The sequence below is a fragment of the Miscanthus floridulus genome, chromosome 8, assembly GCF_019320115.1.
Source record: "Miscanthus floridulus cultivar M001 chromosome 8, ASM1932011v1, whole genome shotgun sequence".
In the NCBI taxonomy this organism is placed as follows: Eukaryota; Viridiplantae; Streptophyta; class Magnoliopsida; order Poales; family Poaceae; genus Miscanthus; species Miscanthus floridulus.
This window is the reverse complement of record NC_089587.1, coordinates 211,746,634-211,764,428: the sequence shown is the minus strand read 5'-3', so window position 1 is coordinate 211,764,428 and position 17,795 is coordinate 211,746,634. Positions and strand designations below refer to the sequence as shown.

The 17,795-nt window shown below is 48.1% G+C and overlaps 2 protein-coding genes and 1 pseudogene across 2 annotated transcripts; 2 read left to right on the top strand and 1 right to left on the bottom strand.

Annotated features, from left to right (window-relative positions):
- Nucleotides 1–1,518: 1,518 nt before the first annotated feature.
- Nucleotides 1,519–3,797, top strand: LOC136470590 (putative pentatricopeptide repeat-containing protein At1g68930; annotated as a pseudogene).
- A 4,411-nt stretch (nt 3,798–8,208) lies between these two features.
- LOC136474838 (uncharacterized) lies at nt 8,209–10,911 on the top strand. Its single transcript, XM_066472408.1, has one exon. It carries the CDS (start codon nt 8,339–8,341, stop codon nt 8,843–8,845), a length of 507 nt encoding a protein of 168 aa, XP_066328505.1. The 5' UTR covers nt 8,209–8,338; the 3' UTR covers nt 8,846–10,911.
- Nucleotides 10,912–11,911: 1,000 nt separating this feature from the next.
- LOC136474837 (RING-H2 finger protein ATL46-like) lies at nt 11,912–14,428 on the bottom strand. Its single transcript, XM_066472407.1, has one exon. The coding sequence runs from the start codon at nt 13,550–13,552 to the stop codon at nt 12,344–12,346; it is 1,209 nt and encodes a 402-aa protein (XP_066328504.1). The 5' UTR covers nt 13,553–14,428; the 3' UTR covers nt 11,912–12,343.
- Nucleotides 14,429–17,795: the final 3,367 nt, after the last annotated feature.

Sequence of the window (17,795 nt, the reverse complement as noted above, 5' to 3'; positions counted from 1 at the left end):
TTTGGTCACTGTTTGCACAATGATTAACGGCATGATGATGGTGACCTGATTCAATGGATACTTATCCCCGTACAGTCTTACTTAAGTGTTGTACCTGATGTTTTTTTAGATTTCAGATTGAAAATTTCTTCTTGTTCAAAGAATGGCTCAGAGTTGCAAGTTGCAACCACCCTCTTGCGAGATTCTGGATACACAGTTGCAGCATGTACATCTTAATCAGCGGCGGTTATGCCTAATAAGAAGCAAGAACTCAAAAAATGCAAACTGCTCTCCCCCTGTAGCATGGCACTTTGGTGTGCTCAGGGTTCAAAATTTCAGCGCGAAATTCGGTAATTTCGGTGGTGGCCGAAAGACAAATCCGAAATTTTGTAATACACTAATACATGTGTTATATAACTTTAGACTCAATTTTTTATTGTTTATATTGCATATTTTTGTATTCAATAGATGTGTAGTCATAAATCATACTAATATTTGTTTAGATTTAAATGTTTTTTTAGAAAAAACATACTTCATGTGCTAGTCTCTAAAAAAATTCGCCGAAATTTCGGCCGAATTTCGCGAAATTCGGTAGTTTCGGTGGTGGCCGAAATTTTTGCAATACCGAAATTGAAAACCTTGTGTGCAATCGTCAGTTCTTTTGTGTCAGGCTGTTGCACAAACTGCACCAGACAATTGACCGGAAGAACTGAAGATGGGTATCAAGCATTTCTGTCGGTTCTTTCGTATCAACACGATTGGTGATCTCTGTATGAGTGTCCATTATCGTAAAGCATATGCTGTGGAGACCAGCTCTGATGCTTATACTGATTTGTCGTGATAGAAAAACACTGTTCGTTCACCGAAAAATATGTTAAAGTAGTTCGAATGAACAGTGTGCTGCTGCGTACAGCACGTGAGTCGTGACTGTAAACAACCTAAACTCTGATCGTTGACGCAGTCACATGGCATGAGCTCCTAAGCCGAGATATGTCCGGCCAGGTGTTCAAAACCGCGGTGGCTTGGTCCAGTCGCGCGTTTGCATCGGTGGACGGTGCCGGGTATCTCCTACGGAAAATCTGGGCCGATTAACCAGGCTTTTTTTTAATTTGAGCTGTTTGGGCTCGGCTGATGGTTTTGCGGCTAACACTGTACCATAACTGATAAACCGAGCTGATAAGTTCAAGCGAATAGAGCCTCCACTCTGCATTAGGGAGAAGAACAGGCTTGCAACCTATGGTCTTCTTTGTTGCCTTGAAAGAATGGTACGGATCGAAGACATTTTAGGTTGTACTTTACTGTGCTTTCTCACACTCCAGAGCATAAATCTCATTATATTATTTTTTATCTATAAAATTACTTATTTTTTTCCTTATATGTTGGGAATTATTTTGTTTTTTTAGCAAAGGAAATTATTTTGTTTTTTTAGCAACAAGGAAATTATTTTGGTGGGGACGAGGCAACGCATGGCCCAAGTAACTCAGCTGGCCCATTTTGCAATACCATTGTGTGGGCTTGGGTTCACACAGAGCTTACTGGATGGAGGGAGGCCCGTGGTCTCATGCGTTTCGTTCGTTCGTTTCCACAAGCAACTCCCCTCCTCCCCGCGTGCCATGTCCCGCCCGGACCGAGCCGCACGTCGCCGGCGCACTCCATTGCCTCATCCTCAGGACCCTACCGCATCCGCCGCCCACCTACCTCCTCAACCACCTGCTCCCCGCCTATGGCAAGGCTGGCCGCCACGCGCGCGCGCGCCGCGTGTTCGACGCAATGCCCCACCCGAACCTCTTCACCTACAACGCGCTCCTCTCCACTCTCGCCCACGCCAGGCTCCTCAATGACATGGAGGCCCTCTTCGCATCCATGACACAGCGCGACATTGTCTCCTACAATGCGGTCATCGCCGGCTTCTCTGGCGGTGGCTCGCATGCTCGGGCGGTCAGGGTGTACCACGCGTTACTTGAGGCGGACAGTAGCGTCAGGCCTAGCCGGATCACGATGTCGGCCATAGTAATGGAAGCATCAGCCTTGGGTGACCGCGCCCTTGGTAGGCAGTTTCATTGTCAGATTCTGCGGCTTGGGTTTGGAGCGAACGCCTTTGTCGGGAGCCCACTGGTTGATATGTATGCTAAGATGGGCCTCGTTGGGGATGCCAAGCGAGTCTTTGATGAAATGGAGGGCAAGAATGTGGTGATGTATAAGTGTATAACACGATGATCACCGGGCTGCTCCGATGCAAGATGGTTGAAGAAGCAAGGCAATTGTTTGAGGTGATGACGGACAGAGACTCCATTACTTGGACCAGAATGGTTACGGGGTTCACACAGAATGGATTGGAGTCAGAGGCTCTTGACATTTTTAGGAGGATGAGGTTTCAGGGCATTGCTATTGATCAGTACACCTTCGGAAGCATCCTTACAGCCTGTGGTGCCCTTTCAGCCTTGGAACAGGGGAAACAGATCCATGCCTACATTATCAGGACTCGTTACGATGACAATGTCTTTGTCGGGAGTGCGCTTGTTGACATGTGCTCAAAGTGCAGGAGCATCAAACTGGCAGAAACTGTTTTCCAGAGGATGACGTGCAAAAACATCATCTCGTGGACTGTATTGATTGTTGGTTATGGACAGAACGGGTGCAGTGAGGAGGCTGTCAGGGTGTTCTCTGAGATGCAAAGAGATGGCATTGATCCTGACGAATACACCCTAGGAAGTGTTATAAGTTCTTGCGCTAACCTAGCAAGCCTAGAGGAAGGAGCTCAGTTCCACTGCCTAGCGCTTGTGTTAGGATTGATGCATTACATCACAGTGTCCAATGCACTAGTTACCTTGTATGGGAAGTGTGGTAGCATTGAGGATGCGCACAGATTGTTTGATGAGATGTCGTTTCATGATCAGGTCTCCTGGACAGCACTTGTCTCTGGGTACGCTCAGTTTGGGAGGGCAAAAGATACGATTGATTTGTTCGAGAAGATGTTGGCTAACGGCGTGAAGCCTGATGGAGTAACATTTATCGGCGTTCTTTCTGCTTGCAGTCGTGCGGGGTTTGTTGAGAAAGGCCGCAGCTACTTCCGTTCCATGCAGAAGGACCATGGTATTGTGCCCATAAATGATCATTACACCTGTATGATTGACTTGTATAGCAGATCTGGGAAAATAAAAGAAGCCGAGGAGTTCATAAAGCAGATGCCGATGCACCCTGACGCAATTGGATGGGGAACATTGCTGAGTGCTTGCAGGTTGCGCGGTGACATGGAAATCGGCAAATGGGCTGCCGAGAATCTCTTAGAAATCGATCCCCAGAACCCGGCAAGCTACGTGTTACTATGCAGCATGCATGCTGCTAAAGGTCAATGGAATGAGGTTGCCCAGCTAAGGCGTGGAATGAGGGACAGGCAAGTGAAGAAGGAACCAGGTTGTAGCTGGATCAAGTATAAGAATAAAGTTCACATCTTTTCTGCTGACGACCAGTCTAACCCCTGCTCCAAGGGAATTTATGAAAAACTCAAGTGGCTCAACTCCAAGATGCTTGAAGAAGGATACAAACCTGATGTCAGTTCAGTGCTGCATGATGTTGCAGATACTGATAAGGTTCACATGGTCAGCCATCACAGCGAGAAGCTTGCGATTGCCTTCGGATTAATATTTGTTCCACAGGAAATGCCAATTCGAATTGTCAAGAATCTGCGGGTTTGTGTAGATTGTCACAATGCTACAAAGTTCATATCTAAAATTACTGGACGTGATATTCTTGTGAGGGATGCTGTCAGATTTCACAAGTTCAGCAATGGGGTATGCTCTTGTGGAGACTTCTGGTGATGACAATCTCTCTGACTGTGACCAATATCATTCATTCAAGCATGAAATTTGACTGGGAATTTGACCAATATATTGAGCACTCCTAAAGATACAGCTCTAAGACTTAATCACATATGACTCCTGCCCCTCATCAATCGGCATGTAGAATTTGTTAATTTGGTAGATACCAATCGCTAAAGTTTGACAATTGGGTCTGCAGATGCTGAATACGTGGTGTTCAGTGCATCATAGATTGCTGCCAGTGTTGCTCTTGCCACAACCGGGGAATGCAGACGTTCTCTGATTGAGAGAGCTACTGCTAGGTCTGTTCCCAAGCATTGTGCCATGTTGTTCTCTGTTTCAATTGAATGTCATAGAAATAGTTATGGATATACTATATTGCTGCAGCTGTGTTCAAGAAAAAAAAAATATTGCTGCAGCTGTCTTCAAGAAAAAATATTGCTGCAGCTTAAATCAGGTGGACATATATTCGTGAGAGGGCGACAAGGATGTTCTAGGTTCTCTCCTTCACTTTGGCACAACCAGCTTGTGAAGCATTAATGTCTGGTTTATGTCAGCTGGAATAGCAGATTTAATTCAAGGGCTCAATATGCAGTCAAATGAAAGAACAATGATGATGCGTGCAACTTAGTCTATGTCAATGACATTTCTTTCTGGAATGTCTATCAATCTTTGTCTGAAGCTTGCATTCCAGCTTGAAGAGACCATATTTCTTGGCCAGGTAGAAACACCATCCAAACATGAATTGCTGCCAAGACCTAAGTTCCTAAGTTGATTCCTTCTATTTATCTATTTTAAGCCTTGTCTACCTTTTTTAGTTGGTCTTGCAAGCGCTCACGTGGATCTAACTAACACTCACTTGTTTATGTATTTACATCCAGGGCATGATTCGAATATTACTGCAATACCCAATATATCACATTAAAGAATCTAGCTAACAATTTATGTATATGCAAATCGCCATAGGTTTACTTACATTATTTGAAGCAATTTATTTCCACCTTGTGAAATCATCTTTAGTCTTCAGATTTCTAGTGAAGTATCCGCACCATAAGAAATGTATGTTTGTAACCAAATATTTATTGATTTTCATTTTTACCTCTGCATTCTTTTTAAAGGTTCTCCCTAGCATTGCTATGGTGGAAACCTATGTGAGGTTACTACTCATAACGCCTCATCACTGTTCCATCTCCATTTTACTGTAAGTTCTTATGTTCTACTATGGTGAACTATACTAATGATGAAGTAGAATGGTACTATACCAACCTGTGACTGAATGTTCTTTTTGTCTGGTTTCTGATCTTCTGCAGAGTAATAGTTTGATGTTCAAAATTAAGTAATGTTCTTTTTGTCTGGTTTCTGATCTTCTGCAGCGTAATAGTTTGATGTTCAAAATTAAGTACAGAACATAATAATAATGAAAAGTCTGCCTTCCCATTATTTCAATAAACTTTCCTGACAACCCAAAGAATGTCTGTTCTGAGCAACCAAATCTGGTATGCCTTTGGTCTTACATAAGATACTGAGTTACAGACTACTTCCTCTCAAATGGTAATCCTGTAATTTACTATATAGTTTCTTCCTTCTTTATCTGATAGGAAATTTATATGTATCAGAGATATCTAATGATCGGACCTCCACCCCTTCCGCAAATATTTCCTTTTCCTGGGAGGGAAGGGACACCTTATTTTTTCCACTTCCATTTTTATTGAAAATGATCGATCCAGTTTTCCATTTGTTTCTTTGAAAAATTGCAGTATTTCCTTCTCTAACAACGACAACAACAAAGCCTTTTAGTTGGGGTATCCTAATAGGCTCTTCTATGCACAATTTCTGTGCAACGATTGTTGTTCAAGTATCATGGAAAAGTAAGGCACTGATGTATCCATGATAAACGGTTTGCGGAGAGCATCGTCCTTTTAGATTAGCTGATAAATCCATTGTTAGAGCAAATGTGAGCATACCTGATTGGAAAAGATGCCACGTTATTTCCCTCGTCGTATTCATGATTTTAGTGTAAGTGGGGGAGAATGGATAGGTGCCTAGCTATCAAAGCGTGGCAGTAGGTACCATTTTCGTATTGTTGGGCTTTGTGTTTGGTCATTTATATGTTCTCTTCAACACCACTATGCATTGTAGGTTCATTTGTATGTAGCCATTTGATGGAGAGCATTATAAAGTTTCTCATTTCCCGTCGTGGCTTCAAATTAACCATATCTTTTTCACTCAGAATGATATTTTTCAGTACTTTGGTTAATAAATTGAACTGATGGATTCGATGCAGGGGAAGGGAACAAGTAGAAGCGCAATTGTTATGTTCTGTAAGTACCTTGCTTCATCATTGCAGTTTACAGTTTTTTGCTGGTCCCTGTGCCCAGCTCTTGAACAATTCTTTCAGTTATACTTTGCTATTCAAGGGAACCGTAGAGCAAGATAAAAATATCCGCTTGGGTTCTTTTTGACAGATGTTATTTGTAACAGAACAGTTTGATGACATCTATACAAATCCACCAATGAGGTTTCCTCTTTAAAGTTTGATGATATCTATACAAATCAAGCTCGAAAATATACAGCTCTGCATCCCTGTTTTGATTGGTAAACGGGGAGCTCTTCAGTGAATTTCTGCTCTGCATCATTGCAAGCCGATAACAAGAAGTTGAGCATGTGGATGCAAATTGATCCTGTGACTTTGGAAGAGACAAGGCTGAGAAATAGCCCTTCTTAAGCACAGGCAAGTTGTCTGGCAAATCACAGGTCTCACAGCTAACTGATGAGGCGCTGCGGACTATTTGGGCTGCTCCGCTGCATCATTCTGTACTTGGGGTGATTCGATGCAGGCCTTGCTTAGGATCAGCGTATGGGCCTTGTTGCGCCTAAGACTTCTAGAGTTCAGACAATCAAACTTCAGACGCGTAACAAACCACATAATACCGGGAAGACCGACCTCTGCGGTCCAAGACTTTTGCTAGAAAGCAATCGTGTGGATACCGACGCGCACCCACACGGTGGAAGTTGCCGCCAGTCGTCCGGCGAGTCTCTGGGCTATTTTTCTCAACTGCGGCGGACACGATTTTCCATCTCCCTATTGCTCAACTTGAGTCACTTATTTACTGATCCATTTAATCAGGCATACCTGAATTGCTGAATGGCGCACCGTCATGGTGCTTCATTATCTGAATAATGATGCGTAAGCAGCAGATCAGAGACAGCCAGCTATTCCATGACACACAGTTAACTGTCCTGAGCTAAAGGCCTTCTCTAGTAATGGCGGTCGCAAATCAAAATTTGTATCCTGCTGTCAGTTTTAACTTTTAAGATCGAAACCACGTCACTAGAGAACAACCGAATCTTGTTCTGAGACAGGAAGGAGAGGATCTAGAGTTATGGCAAGGAAAGATCTGGTATGGGCCTATGCGAGTGTTTCATCCGCTGCAGAAAGAAGGAACCCGAACCCATCTCTCTCGGCTCTGGCACTTTAATGTCCCGTTCGTTTGAGTTTATTCAACGCTACTTTTCAGCTATAAAATAGTGTTTTCTATCACAATATTTTAGTATAAGCATCAGCATAAGCCAAATCCAAATGAGTACCGTGTGGACTATGGTGTATTCAGTTATTCACTCACATACGGAGTTCAGTTCAGGCACTGCCAGTGCCAGCTATTCAATAATGCAGTGTGCAAACGTCGGCGCCAGGCTTCGCGTAGCTGCAAGCGATGACACCAGTTGGCACGTCCCGGTATCAGCAGGGCAGGGATCACAAAATGCAAATGTCACGTCGAGCCCGGCGACAACAACTGTACCTGTACCGACGCGAGCCGCGCAACCGCCAGCTTCGTCGGCGATCTGTGCCCGCGCTGTCGTTCCAATCCACTCCGCCCCACGCCAGGGGCTCCCTCCTGCACGGCGCACGGTCGATGAGACGATGACGGCCAGGCAATTGTTGCATCCACATGTGGTCACGTAAATGCAGGAATATTAGTACTAGTACACAGAAACAGCTGGCATCTTCTGATAATCACATCACATCAGCGAGAACAATATGGTGTGAATTTATGTTTTTATTATGATGGACCAACTCGCATGTATTTTTTTTTCTCTGAAGTGCTACTGCAATTTATTTTCAGAAGTTTATTTAGGGCTAAATCCAAGTACCCCATCCATGCCATGACCGACGATGCCATGTTTTGCACGATGCCAAGAAGAAATTCACTTGCCTGCACGATCCGTTATAAGAATCTGGAGAGAAAAAGTAAGCGCAGCGGGCTTGCGAACGTTGCGAGGCCCCCGGGCCCGCAGCTCCCGGCCCACGTCAGCGAGCCGCGCCAACCGTTGGCTCCACCACCCACGGCCGCGTCGAAACCACCTCCCGATAAAAACCACCCCCGCCCGCTGCCCCGCACACGGCGCAGCCCAAGAGGCCAAGAGCCCCCAAAAAGATCCACCCGAAAACTCTCCAGCTGCCGCGCGCCGCGGCCCCTGAGCCAGCCAACGCAGGAGGGGAGGATTTTCCGGGCCCGCGCCGCACGACTCTCCGGCGGGCGATGGACACCGACGCCGCGGGCATGGACGAGGCGGAGGCGGCCTTCTTCGCGCGCCGGGGCCGCCGGTGCTGCTGCTTCCCCTGGCCCGCCTCCTCCTCCTCCTCCCACCAGCGGGTCGGCGGCGGCGCCGCGGCGGCGGCGGAGGAGACCTGGTGGCAGCGCGCGGTGGACGCGGTGCTCAAGGTGCGCGAGTGGTCGGAGCTGGTGGCCGGCCCGCGGTGGAAGACCTTCATCCGGCGGTTCGGCCGCAGCGGGCCACCCACGCGGCCGCACCACCACTTCGGCAGCCGCAAGCTCAACTACGACGCGCTCAGCTACGCGCTCAACTTCGACGAGGGCCACGGCGCCAGCCCCGAGGGCGACTACACCGGCTACCGCGACTTCTCCGCGCGCTTCGTCGCCCCGCCGGCCTCCGCCAAGTCGTCCATGGACCTCGGCGGCCGCGACGCGCCTCCACTCTTCAACCCGCCGCCGCTGCCGCCCCACGACGGAGCCGGCCGGGCCTGACCTGACCGCCCACCGTGGACTTGCCCCATCGGTCATCGGATCGGAGCAGAGGAGGAACGCTGGTTGATTGGTCAAAGGAAGGGTGTTGAAACTATCTCAGAAAAAGAAGGTGTCCCTTTCATCTTGGAATGGATGGATAGATTCGACGATTCCGCGGGCGTGTGCGTGTGAACGGTGAGCGAGATCGCTGCTACAAACAATTCCTTCCTCCCCTTCGTCCGTTCAGTTGATTGATTGGTTAGCCACTGTAAAAATGAGATTGCTATTACATTCATTGTCGTTTTACTGCTGCTGTAATGAATCCGTTCATCCTGTCCCAGTTTTGTCCCAACAACTGAAATGAAGTGCACAAATTACTGCAATTTTTTTGAAATGTCGTGATCGCGCCAGTTAGGCATTGTTTGCTTCCAAGCTGAGGGAGTTGGGCCGGAAACTTGCATGATTAGCTAGAGCAAGCAAAAGAATTCGAATTCTAATTCTGGGTGCGAAAGCTTGCCGTGTTTCCAGCTGTGACTGATTGCGACGCACGGATGGGAAAACCTCGCATGGAGGCGTTCTTCTGGACGCTTTGCTGCGGCCGTGCGCCTCTTGGTTTCTGGTCCAACAAATAAAAAGCAGGCCAACAATGACCCGCGGTTTCGTCGTGCGCGTGTTCCCAGCACCCGAGCACCTCCCCGAATCCACCTGCTACTGATGAACAAGTCTTCGTCTTCGACATCAGGTCTCGTCATAATCTTGCCTTCCGCGTGAACGGCCAATCGCTTTTATAGCCGTGGTGTCAAACTGTCGACGGTAACTTTGACTCTTAGGCTGTGTGACTAGATGGTCAAGCACGTCCTTCATTACTGTGCATGATCACGGGGATCATGCCACAGCCTTGACAATATTGATTGATGCTGCCATAACCATCCAGCCCAAAGCTCCACAAGCTCCTCTATCAGACACTCCTTTGTGGGTATAGGTTGCAACTGATACCATACACACTTCATGCCGTAATGGATGGTGGATCGAATGCCAGCTAATAAAGGCAGACAACCAATCCTGCCCATCTGATGACCTCCTGGATTTAAAGTCATCAAGACAAAAGAACAATATCATATAGGCTGATCATGGTCTCAGTGTATGTAGTAGTGATCCTCCTATCTCCTTCATGAGCATGACCCACATCTGTTGCTTTCATTTCATGCCATGCTCTGCCCATCTCAATCATGCATGGAACCAGCCCTTGAAGTTTTATCCTGGTGTCTCAATTCAGTGCTGTACAAGGAGAAGATACAGCTGAAGAAACTCCATCATACCAGCTACAAAAAGAAGCTTCAGTTTATTCAAAAACAAATTGCAAAGAAGCAGTTTGCTGTGCTAGCAGGTTGGTGCTTCAAAAAGAAGCTGCCATCTGCATTTCAGCTCCCATTGCCAATAAGATACTGTTTCTGAGAGACAACGACTGTAGGATACGGTCTTTGAAGAACAACGGAAGCCTGCGAGAATTGGCCCAGAATATGATGCCTTTCCAAGGAACCAATCTCAAACCAGGCATCACAGTATCTGATATGAGATCAAATAGCAGCAACCGCAACAATGATGTCAACAATAATGCTGCCAGATTAGCATCTTCCTCATGATTGCATGAGTTGTGTATTACTATCAGGTAGGACAGAAAATCATTTGCAAACCAATGATTTCCTAGCTAAGATCACTCAAGCAATATGCTGGAATCCTGTCGATAATGCCTGTTGCTTAGTGCAGGTATGTGATGGCTGGCACTTCTTCCTTTGGCTATGATTAAATAAGCCAAAGATTATAATGTGATAGGCAGCATACAAGCTTCCATGCCACTACGGACCTTCTATCAGCTATCGGTACTACTTAGTGCATTAGAATACTAATATTGTATGAGGACAAAGCTGCCATCCACTTAGAAACCTAGTCACCACCACCTGGTGCGATAAGCAAAAAGGTAGCACAATCTTGAGTTGATGCACCAACACTTGCAGGCGTGCTGCATTGACCAGATGGACAGACTAAGACAATAATAATTGTTAAAATGTAACAAAAGCAAGAGCAGTATAATAGCAATGATAAAAAAAAGACAGTATGCAAGTGGCATTAAGGGTAAAAGAGGATGTCCAGCAAAGAAAGAGGGCTTTAGCTTGGGGAGGGGGCAATATCTCGGGAGGCATCGTGTAATCCTAATGGGGGCAATGCCCCTCTTGCACTGTACATAAACCTCTTTACCCTTCTTAATTGAAAGGCAGAGCTACTGCCATTACGTTCAAAAAAAAAAAAAAAGACAGTATAATAGCAACATCTATGCTAGGTTTGACAAGAAAATTAATCAAACCGAGCCCATCACTCAAATGTTATTTCAGATGGTTTTCAAAAATTGACAATGGCATGGGCAAAACCAAATCGCAATCTTAACTGTTACTGCAATCTTAGACAGTTACTGCCATCATATCTTCAATAGCCCACATTTGTTGCGGTGAAGTAGAAAGGTTAACTTCCATATCAATCATCTGGGACTGTGCAGGGATGAAGAAAAGTATCATGCGTTGTTTTATGAATAAAAAAAGAAACTGTCGTTCCTCCATGTGAGCAATAGGAGATTATTGAAAGAGAGGTTGCTCTAGAAGTTAAGATACGAATGCTTAAAGGTGATAAAGCAAAAAAGAGGAGGGAATTTGGACGTGAAGTCACAGGTCAAAAGCATATTACTTATCACACCAGTAAGTAGTAAATAATATACAATTTTTACAGTCAGCCACAGTTTATAGAAGATAACAAGCTTAAAGGTTCACCCTCCCCCACCCACCCTAGCACCCCCCACAGAATTTAAACAATGATGTCACAGAACTCCATTTTACTTCTTCAACTGCATGTCATTTGTCATACCAACTCCTCTTCTTGTTCTATCTGTTTGTGTTAAGGAAGACTCCTTGTTCAGAAATGTATGTTTTCAAGAAGGATGCCTCGCAAACTACCAATGTATGTGCCATCCTTCTAACAACTTATAAATAATAATACTTCTACACAGTTTGCAAAAAAAAAAAAAAGGGCTACCATGGTCAAGTTCATTCAGACCTTGAAAATGCTACTGTAATAACTAATAGAAAGTTTATTAAGGAAGTTGCAGATTAATAACTGCAATGGTCTAGACATATATCACATTGTAGGCTAATACTAATATTGTCTCATGTTTGATAATTACATACTTACATTCAAGGAGGAAATTGAAGAATCGATAACACAAATAGAGTATAAATTGACACTTCATAGTGATGATAGGCTTCTGAATGGAATTTCTGGAATACCAACAACACAGGAATATAGACTACACCATTGTGAACAATCACAAACTATGTGCAATATAGCAAGACTGTCAAAAATTATCCCTTGATGAATGATTGTTGAGACACCCTAAATCAGATGAAATAGCTAGAGCTAAGCAACTTAGCAGCCAACATCAGGCAGAAAAAAAACAAAGAACTATAGACAGAGTCACATATTAGACTTATCTCCAGCAGCATTTCTTTTCATCCATGGTAGGCTCCCTGTATCTGAGCAAGTGTCTGGAGGAGCTGGCAGCTTGCCCTTCACATTAGACCACTGCCAAATCTTCGACACAGAGAAGCTCTCGCCTTTGCTTCTCGCACAAATCCTCTTGCCCTCCATAATGTCAGCATTGACAGAACTTAAGCCAGCAACTCTTCCTTTGAACCTGCTGCTTGCACCGTTTCTGCCATGACCTGTCTGGAGAGCCACTCGAAGTTCAGAAGCCCCAAGAACATACTGGTAAGTGCCCATGGAGAAGCATCTCCTTGCATCCAAGCTGCTACTGCTACTCTCCCCTGCCTCCCTACTCACTATACCAGCTTCATTGCCATTGCCAACCACACCACCGATGGCACCCTGATTTCCAACATTCTTGAACTTCCCAAGCCTTACTGGAAACACCCTCTTCTCGGCCACTGGCTGCTCCTCATCCATGGGTTTGTGCCTGGAAACCTGGTATCCATCCTCACACTCCTCCGGTAGAGGCTCCTCCTCCAACCTCTCATCAAAATCATCAAACATCATGTTATCTATAGTCATCCCGGGGACAAAGAGCGTGCCACGGCAAAGCGGGCATGTCGAATTGGACAGCAGCCATGTATCTATACACTGCAGATGGAAGGCATGCCCGCACACCGGCAACAGCCTGAGCCTGTCCTCCGCATCAAATTCACACAAGCACACCGCACAGTCGAACGGCTCTTTGTTGCCACCGATAATTTCACGGTACGCGAACACGGGCAGCGCATCGATGAACGCCTGGTCGAGCCCAGAGTCGTGCAGATGGAACAGCTGCTGCAGCTGCCGGTCCATTGCCGCGTCACGCGCGCCGGTCCGGTGCGGCGACGGTGCAGACTCCCCCATGGCGGCACCACGGCCGTGCTGCTTCTTCGTCAGTATCCTCACAAGGAGGTGGAGCAGCCCGGAGATGAAGAAGATAACCGCAAGGATCACTATGATGAACAGCACCGCCGGGCTGATCTTCCCATTGCCGCCGCCGCCGCCGCCGCCGCCGACACCAGCCGTCTGCACCTGCGGCGTTGTCTGGGTGCTGTAAGGCGGGGCGTCCCTGATGAAGCCGCGGAGGCTGGGCGAAGACGGGTAAGGTGACAGGGGCGTGGAGGAAGATTGGGACGAAGCTACTGCTACAACCATCTCCTGCAATCTCGGATTGGGAGGAGACACCCACAACTCATCTGATCAATATATGGGGAGGACGGCTCAGCGGTAATCGTCCCAGCCCAAGATGCTCAAGTCTGTGGCACAAACCCAACCAAGAAACAGGAAAATAAAAGCTGTAGCTGAAAAGATCGGAGCTCCCCACCCACCTAAAAAGGCCAAATTTGGTGCAACCGACAAGGCTCCAAGCACTAGAGACCAAAATGCGTGGGCACTTCCGGGTGGAGCCCGGATCAGGAGTGGGATTGCAGCGGAGCGGAGGAAGGTAAGCAAGCGAGACACCGCGAGAGTTTGAGGAGGAGAGCTGCTCCGCTGAGTTGACAGTGGTGGCGACGGGGCCAGTGGTGACGGCGGAGATGGGCGTGGGAACCTGCGAGGGAGGGAAGGGACGGTGGCCGCGGAAGCGGGGGATTATTTACATACTATTTACCATCACGGAAGCGGCGGCGGTGGCGAGAGCGTGGCTTTTTGGCTTCGTTTTCCGGGTGGGAGTGGTCGAGTGGAAGCGGGGACGGGTGCGCGTCGCTTTCGGCCGCTCAACTTTCACAGGTCTCGGTGCCCATGGGAAACACGGACCCCGTGGCCGCTGTAGGTGGGGGCGGTGGCACGCTGCAGCAGAGCTCCCGTTTGACTTCGTGGATCGCGGCCTTCGATGCCAGTGCCACGCGACTACGCGACGGCGACGCCAAACGTCCAAGCCCAGCAACCACGCCCAGTGGCACGGCGTTTGCAACGCCCCATGGTTGCTTTGTAAATTTCTTGCGTGGTTTGTTTTATTCGTTGCTTGCGTATATTTTGGTTTGGCTAGGCTTGAACTTGGTATGAGTACCTCGTCCACCAGAGCAACAAATGTACTATTACTCGTACTCCCTTCGTAAAAAAAAACGCAATTCTAGCTTAGAATTATGTTTTTTTTCTGGACGGAGGGAGTACACATGAAAGATTAATATTCTCATATTCTCAGAAAGTGAAAGTGTCATCCGATCTGTTAACGGATTTTGACTTCCTCTGGCTCCATGGACCATGGCAGATTGGAAGTTTGGCGCAGCAAGAGTTTTCAGACACAAAGGAACAGCGAGTTGTCACTGTTGCCGGAGACCTCATCTCTGCTCGGCGGCACGTCTGGCCAAGCTCGTGGCATGTGAGTGAATTTTGGCCGTTTTGTCATAAGAATGTGCAAGGCGGCAGCGGCCTCGCTGTGCCGCACATGTAAATGCCGTCGTCATTCATCACGAGCACGACAGGTGCGTCCTAGATTGGAACTGGACTTCATCAACCATCACACTTGAAGCACCTGTCGAGTGGTTACATGGACAAACATATGTGCACCAACAACAGCTCATAGTGGTTTTTCTTGAACCTAATGTTTTCTTGTAACTTTTCATGTTTTCTATAGATTATCAAACACAACGCTAATATGGAATGTGGGGTTTTCCTAGCTTTTTCCTCATATTGGACAGTGATTCCATTTCTAGACATTTGGATTTAGTAAATTGGTCCAGGAAATGGAACGTCCTCTAGCTTCATTTTCCTTATGGCCTGTGAGCCACGTCTCTCCACCTACCAATGAACCTGTACACTCCAAGCGTCAGCATGCCCCACTCTCTCAACATGCACAAATCCACAGGCCGGTGAGCTCAGCCCAAGCACACGTCGGAGCCCCTCCGTCTCTACGCGCGGCAAGCTCATGGAGCCTCCACCCGCCGACGAGCTCTACCCTTTCACGCCTAGATCTGTCGGAGCACGCGCCAGCGAGCTCGCGGAGTCTCCACCTGCCAGCGAGTCCCGGCCCCTCCGCGATGGCGAGCTCCGCGGCGGCGAGCTCCATGGCCCCCTCCGTAAGCCGAGCTCCGCCTCTCATATGCCAGGCAATACCAAGCTCCGTAGGCCTGTATTGGGGATTTTCTTGTTTTGTGTTTGTGAAAAATACCATGTGAAATTGTGAGTCAAATTCTAAGACCTAATTCCAAAACATTCAAACGTGTGGTAATTCTAAGCTGAATACCAACATCCAAACAGGGTGTAAGTCATTCGTGAAAGTACGGGTGCAAATCCCTTGCTCCTAAGTGGTATGGTTTTTTGGCCAATCTTTCTCACTAGATTAATTATCTTCTCCTATTAATACCACAGCAAAGCAAAAGCTCTCCCCTCCGTTCACATAAATGAAATAATATTCCATGACTTTTCACGAGGGTCAATGGGTTTGTCGAGTGCAAAACCACCTTGGCCATAAAAAAGATTGATTGAATGCCATCCAGTTATAGCAAATGTGATCCTTGTTTGGGTGTATTGTGTGATTTTTGTGATTAGATCATAATATGATCACTGTGACTAACGTGTTTGACGAGGCCAAAAGCCCGAGACATATGAGGATTGAACCAAAGTCCTAGCTAAAAGAAAAGGGAAAATTGGTCTCATAGCATTAAAAGATCACCGTATCCGAAAAATACCATCAAAACTTTGCCGCTCCGTAAAATACCACTGAAAGAACGCAACGTCACCTGGATATAGCATTCTGTCACGTTTGGAACAAACGTCGTTGCCTCCGTCAAGCTCCTCCCCTTCTCTTTCCTGAGGTGAGTGTGGCCGTTGTCTCTGTTCCAGGTGGGACAGTGGTCAGCGACGTTGCTGCTGCATTCCAAAACTAGCCGCTCGTCTCGCTAGCACCGTGGTCATCGACATTGCTGCTGCTGCTGTCGCCGTTGGAGAGGCTCTGGCCGGTCTCCCCCGAGTTGCCGTAGCAGGCTCCTTGGTCTGCGCCTCTGCGGCTTCTGGCCAAGGCCGCCCATGAAGCAATCCATGGAGAAGGAGCGCGTGATGGGCCACTGCACGTCGCCGGTCTTGGTCGAGAACTTGCAGGAGCTCCCGTACCCCACCCTCGGCACGGTGTCGATGCGCCGCGCACCACCGAGCTATAGGTCACGACAGGACGCGTCGTGGTCGTCGTGTGCGAGGTGGACATCGCCGATTGCATCGGTCCGATAGAGCGGGCAGCTGACGTTGTGGTGGAGCGCGGCGACGGCGTCCGGGTCGAGCCTGCCCGAGAGCTTGGCCTCATGGTCGGTGAAGAAGACCGTAGAGACGCACTCCAGTGGTGGTCCTCGCGGCGCGCGTGGTGGAACAGGCCGGACCCACCCCCCGTCGTGGAGCCAGCCATGGGCGATGAGGAAATAGTAGCTGATGAGGATGAGGACAGTGTAGGGAGTCACCGGCGGTGGCGTAGGGCCTCGTACCAGGGAGCTCGGAGCTCAAGCCCGGCGCCTATCCTTGCCTCGAACGTTGCTGACGAGCACTCCAGCACCGATGCCGTACGCCGCCGGAGCCGCGCTCGCGGCTCACCGAAGCCACCTCCGCCGGAGCTACGGCGCACCAGCTCACGATTCCGCCCGCAGCAGCCAGACACCGGAGCTTGCCGCCATGGGCACCAGGGCCTGCTAGTGCCCGCTGCCACCCTGCTACCTGGAGCTCCCCGTAGCGGAGCCGAGTGCGGTCGGCACGGAGCACCCACGCGTGTCGAAGCCAATGCGCTGGACGCTTTTTCTCTTATGCTTGTTATCGATCTCTGTGCTGCCAGGAACACCAGGTTGACAACCACGGTCGCGTCGCTGTCGACCTTGATGCGTTCATGGCAGCCACTGTCTAGAGTCTGGACCATCTACGATGCCTTCGAACTTGAATCTTAGGTTGGGGCACCCGCTTGCGAACCGCGCCAGCCACGCCTCGGTTTGCCTCAGCTCGTCAGAGTTCGTGTCGAGGCCGGTGATTCGGAGGGAAAATGGCTCGTCGAAGTCACTGTCGTCGTGTGAGCTGCTGCTCATGCTCACGGCGGCGACAGCCGATAGGGACTGGATTGAGGGAGAGCTCAGTGAGCGACCAGTGTTTCTCGAACCCAAGAGGGAACACACGCAGAGAGCCTGTTCATCGAGAGCCGCAGGACGCGCACCGCTGAAAGGTCCTTGTGTGGTTTTGGTAATCGAGTGACAACCTAGGTGAACTAATTGTGTTTATGTGAGATACACATGTGATTAGTCTATAGGTACATGTGTGTGAGCAACATATGCCATAAAGGTGAAAATGGCTTGGAGATGTTGCAAAGCTCACACATGTGATGATGAAGGAGCTTAAATGCAAATAAGACATGACATTGAGTCATGTGATCAAGGTGGAGAAGATCAAGATAAGACTTGGCTTGATGGACCGGTTGCAAGCGTAAAGGGCA

Excerpts from the sequence above, each read along its gene's own strand:
- LOC136474837 (XM_066472407.1), bottom strand. The coding sequence starts at position 13,552 with ATGGTTGTAGCAGTAGCTTCGTCCCAATCTTCCTCCACGCCCCTGTCA.
- LOC136474838 (XM_066472408.1), top strand. The coding sequence starts at position 8,339 with ATGGACACCGACGCCGCGGGCATGGACGAGGCGGAGGCGGCCTTCTTC.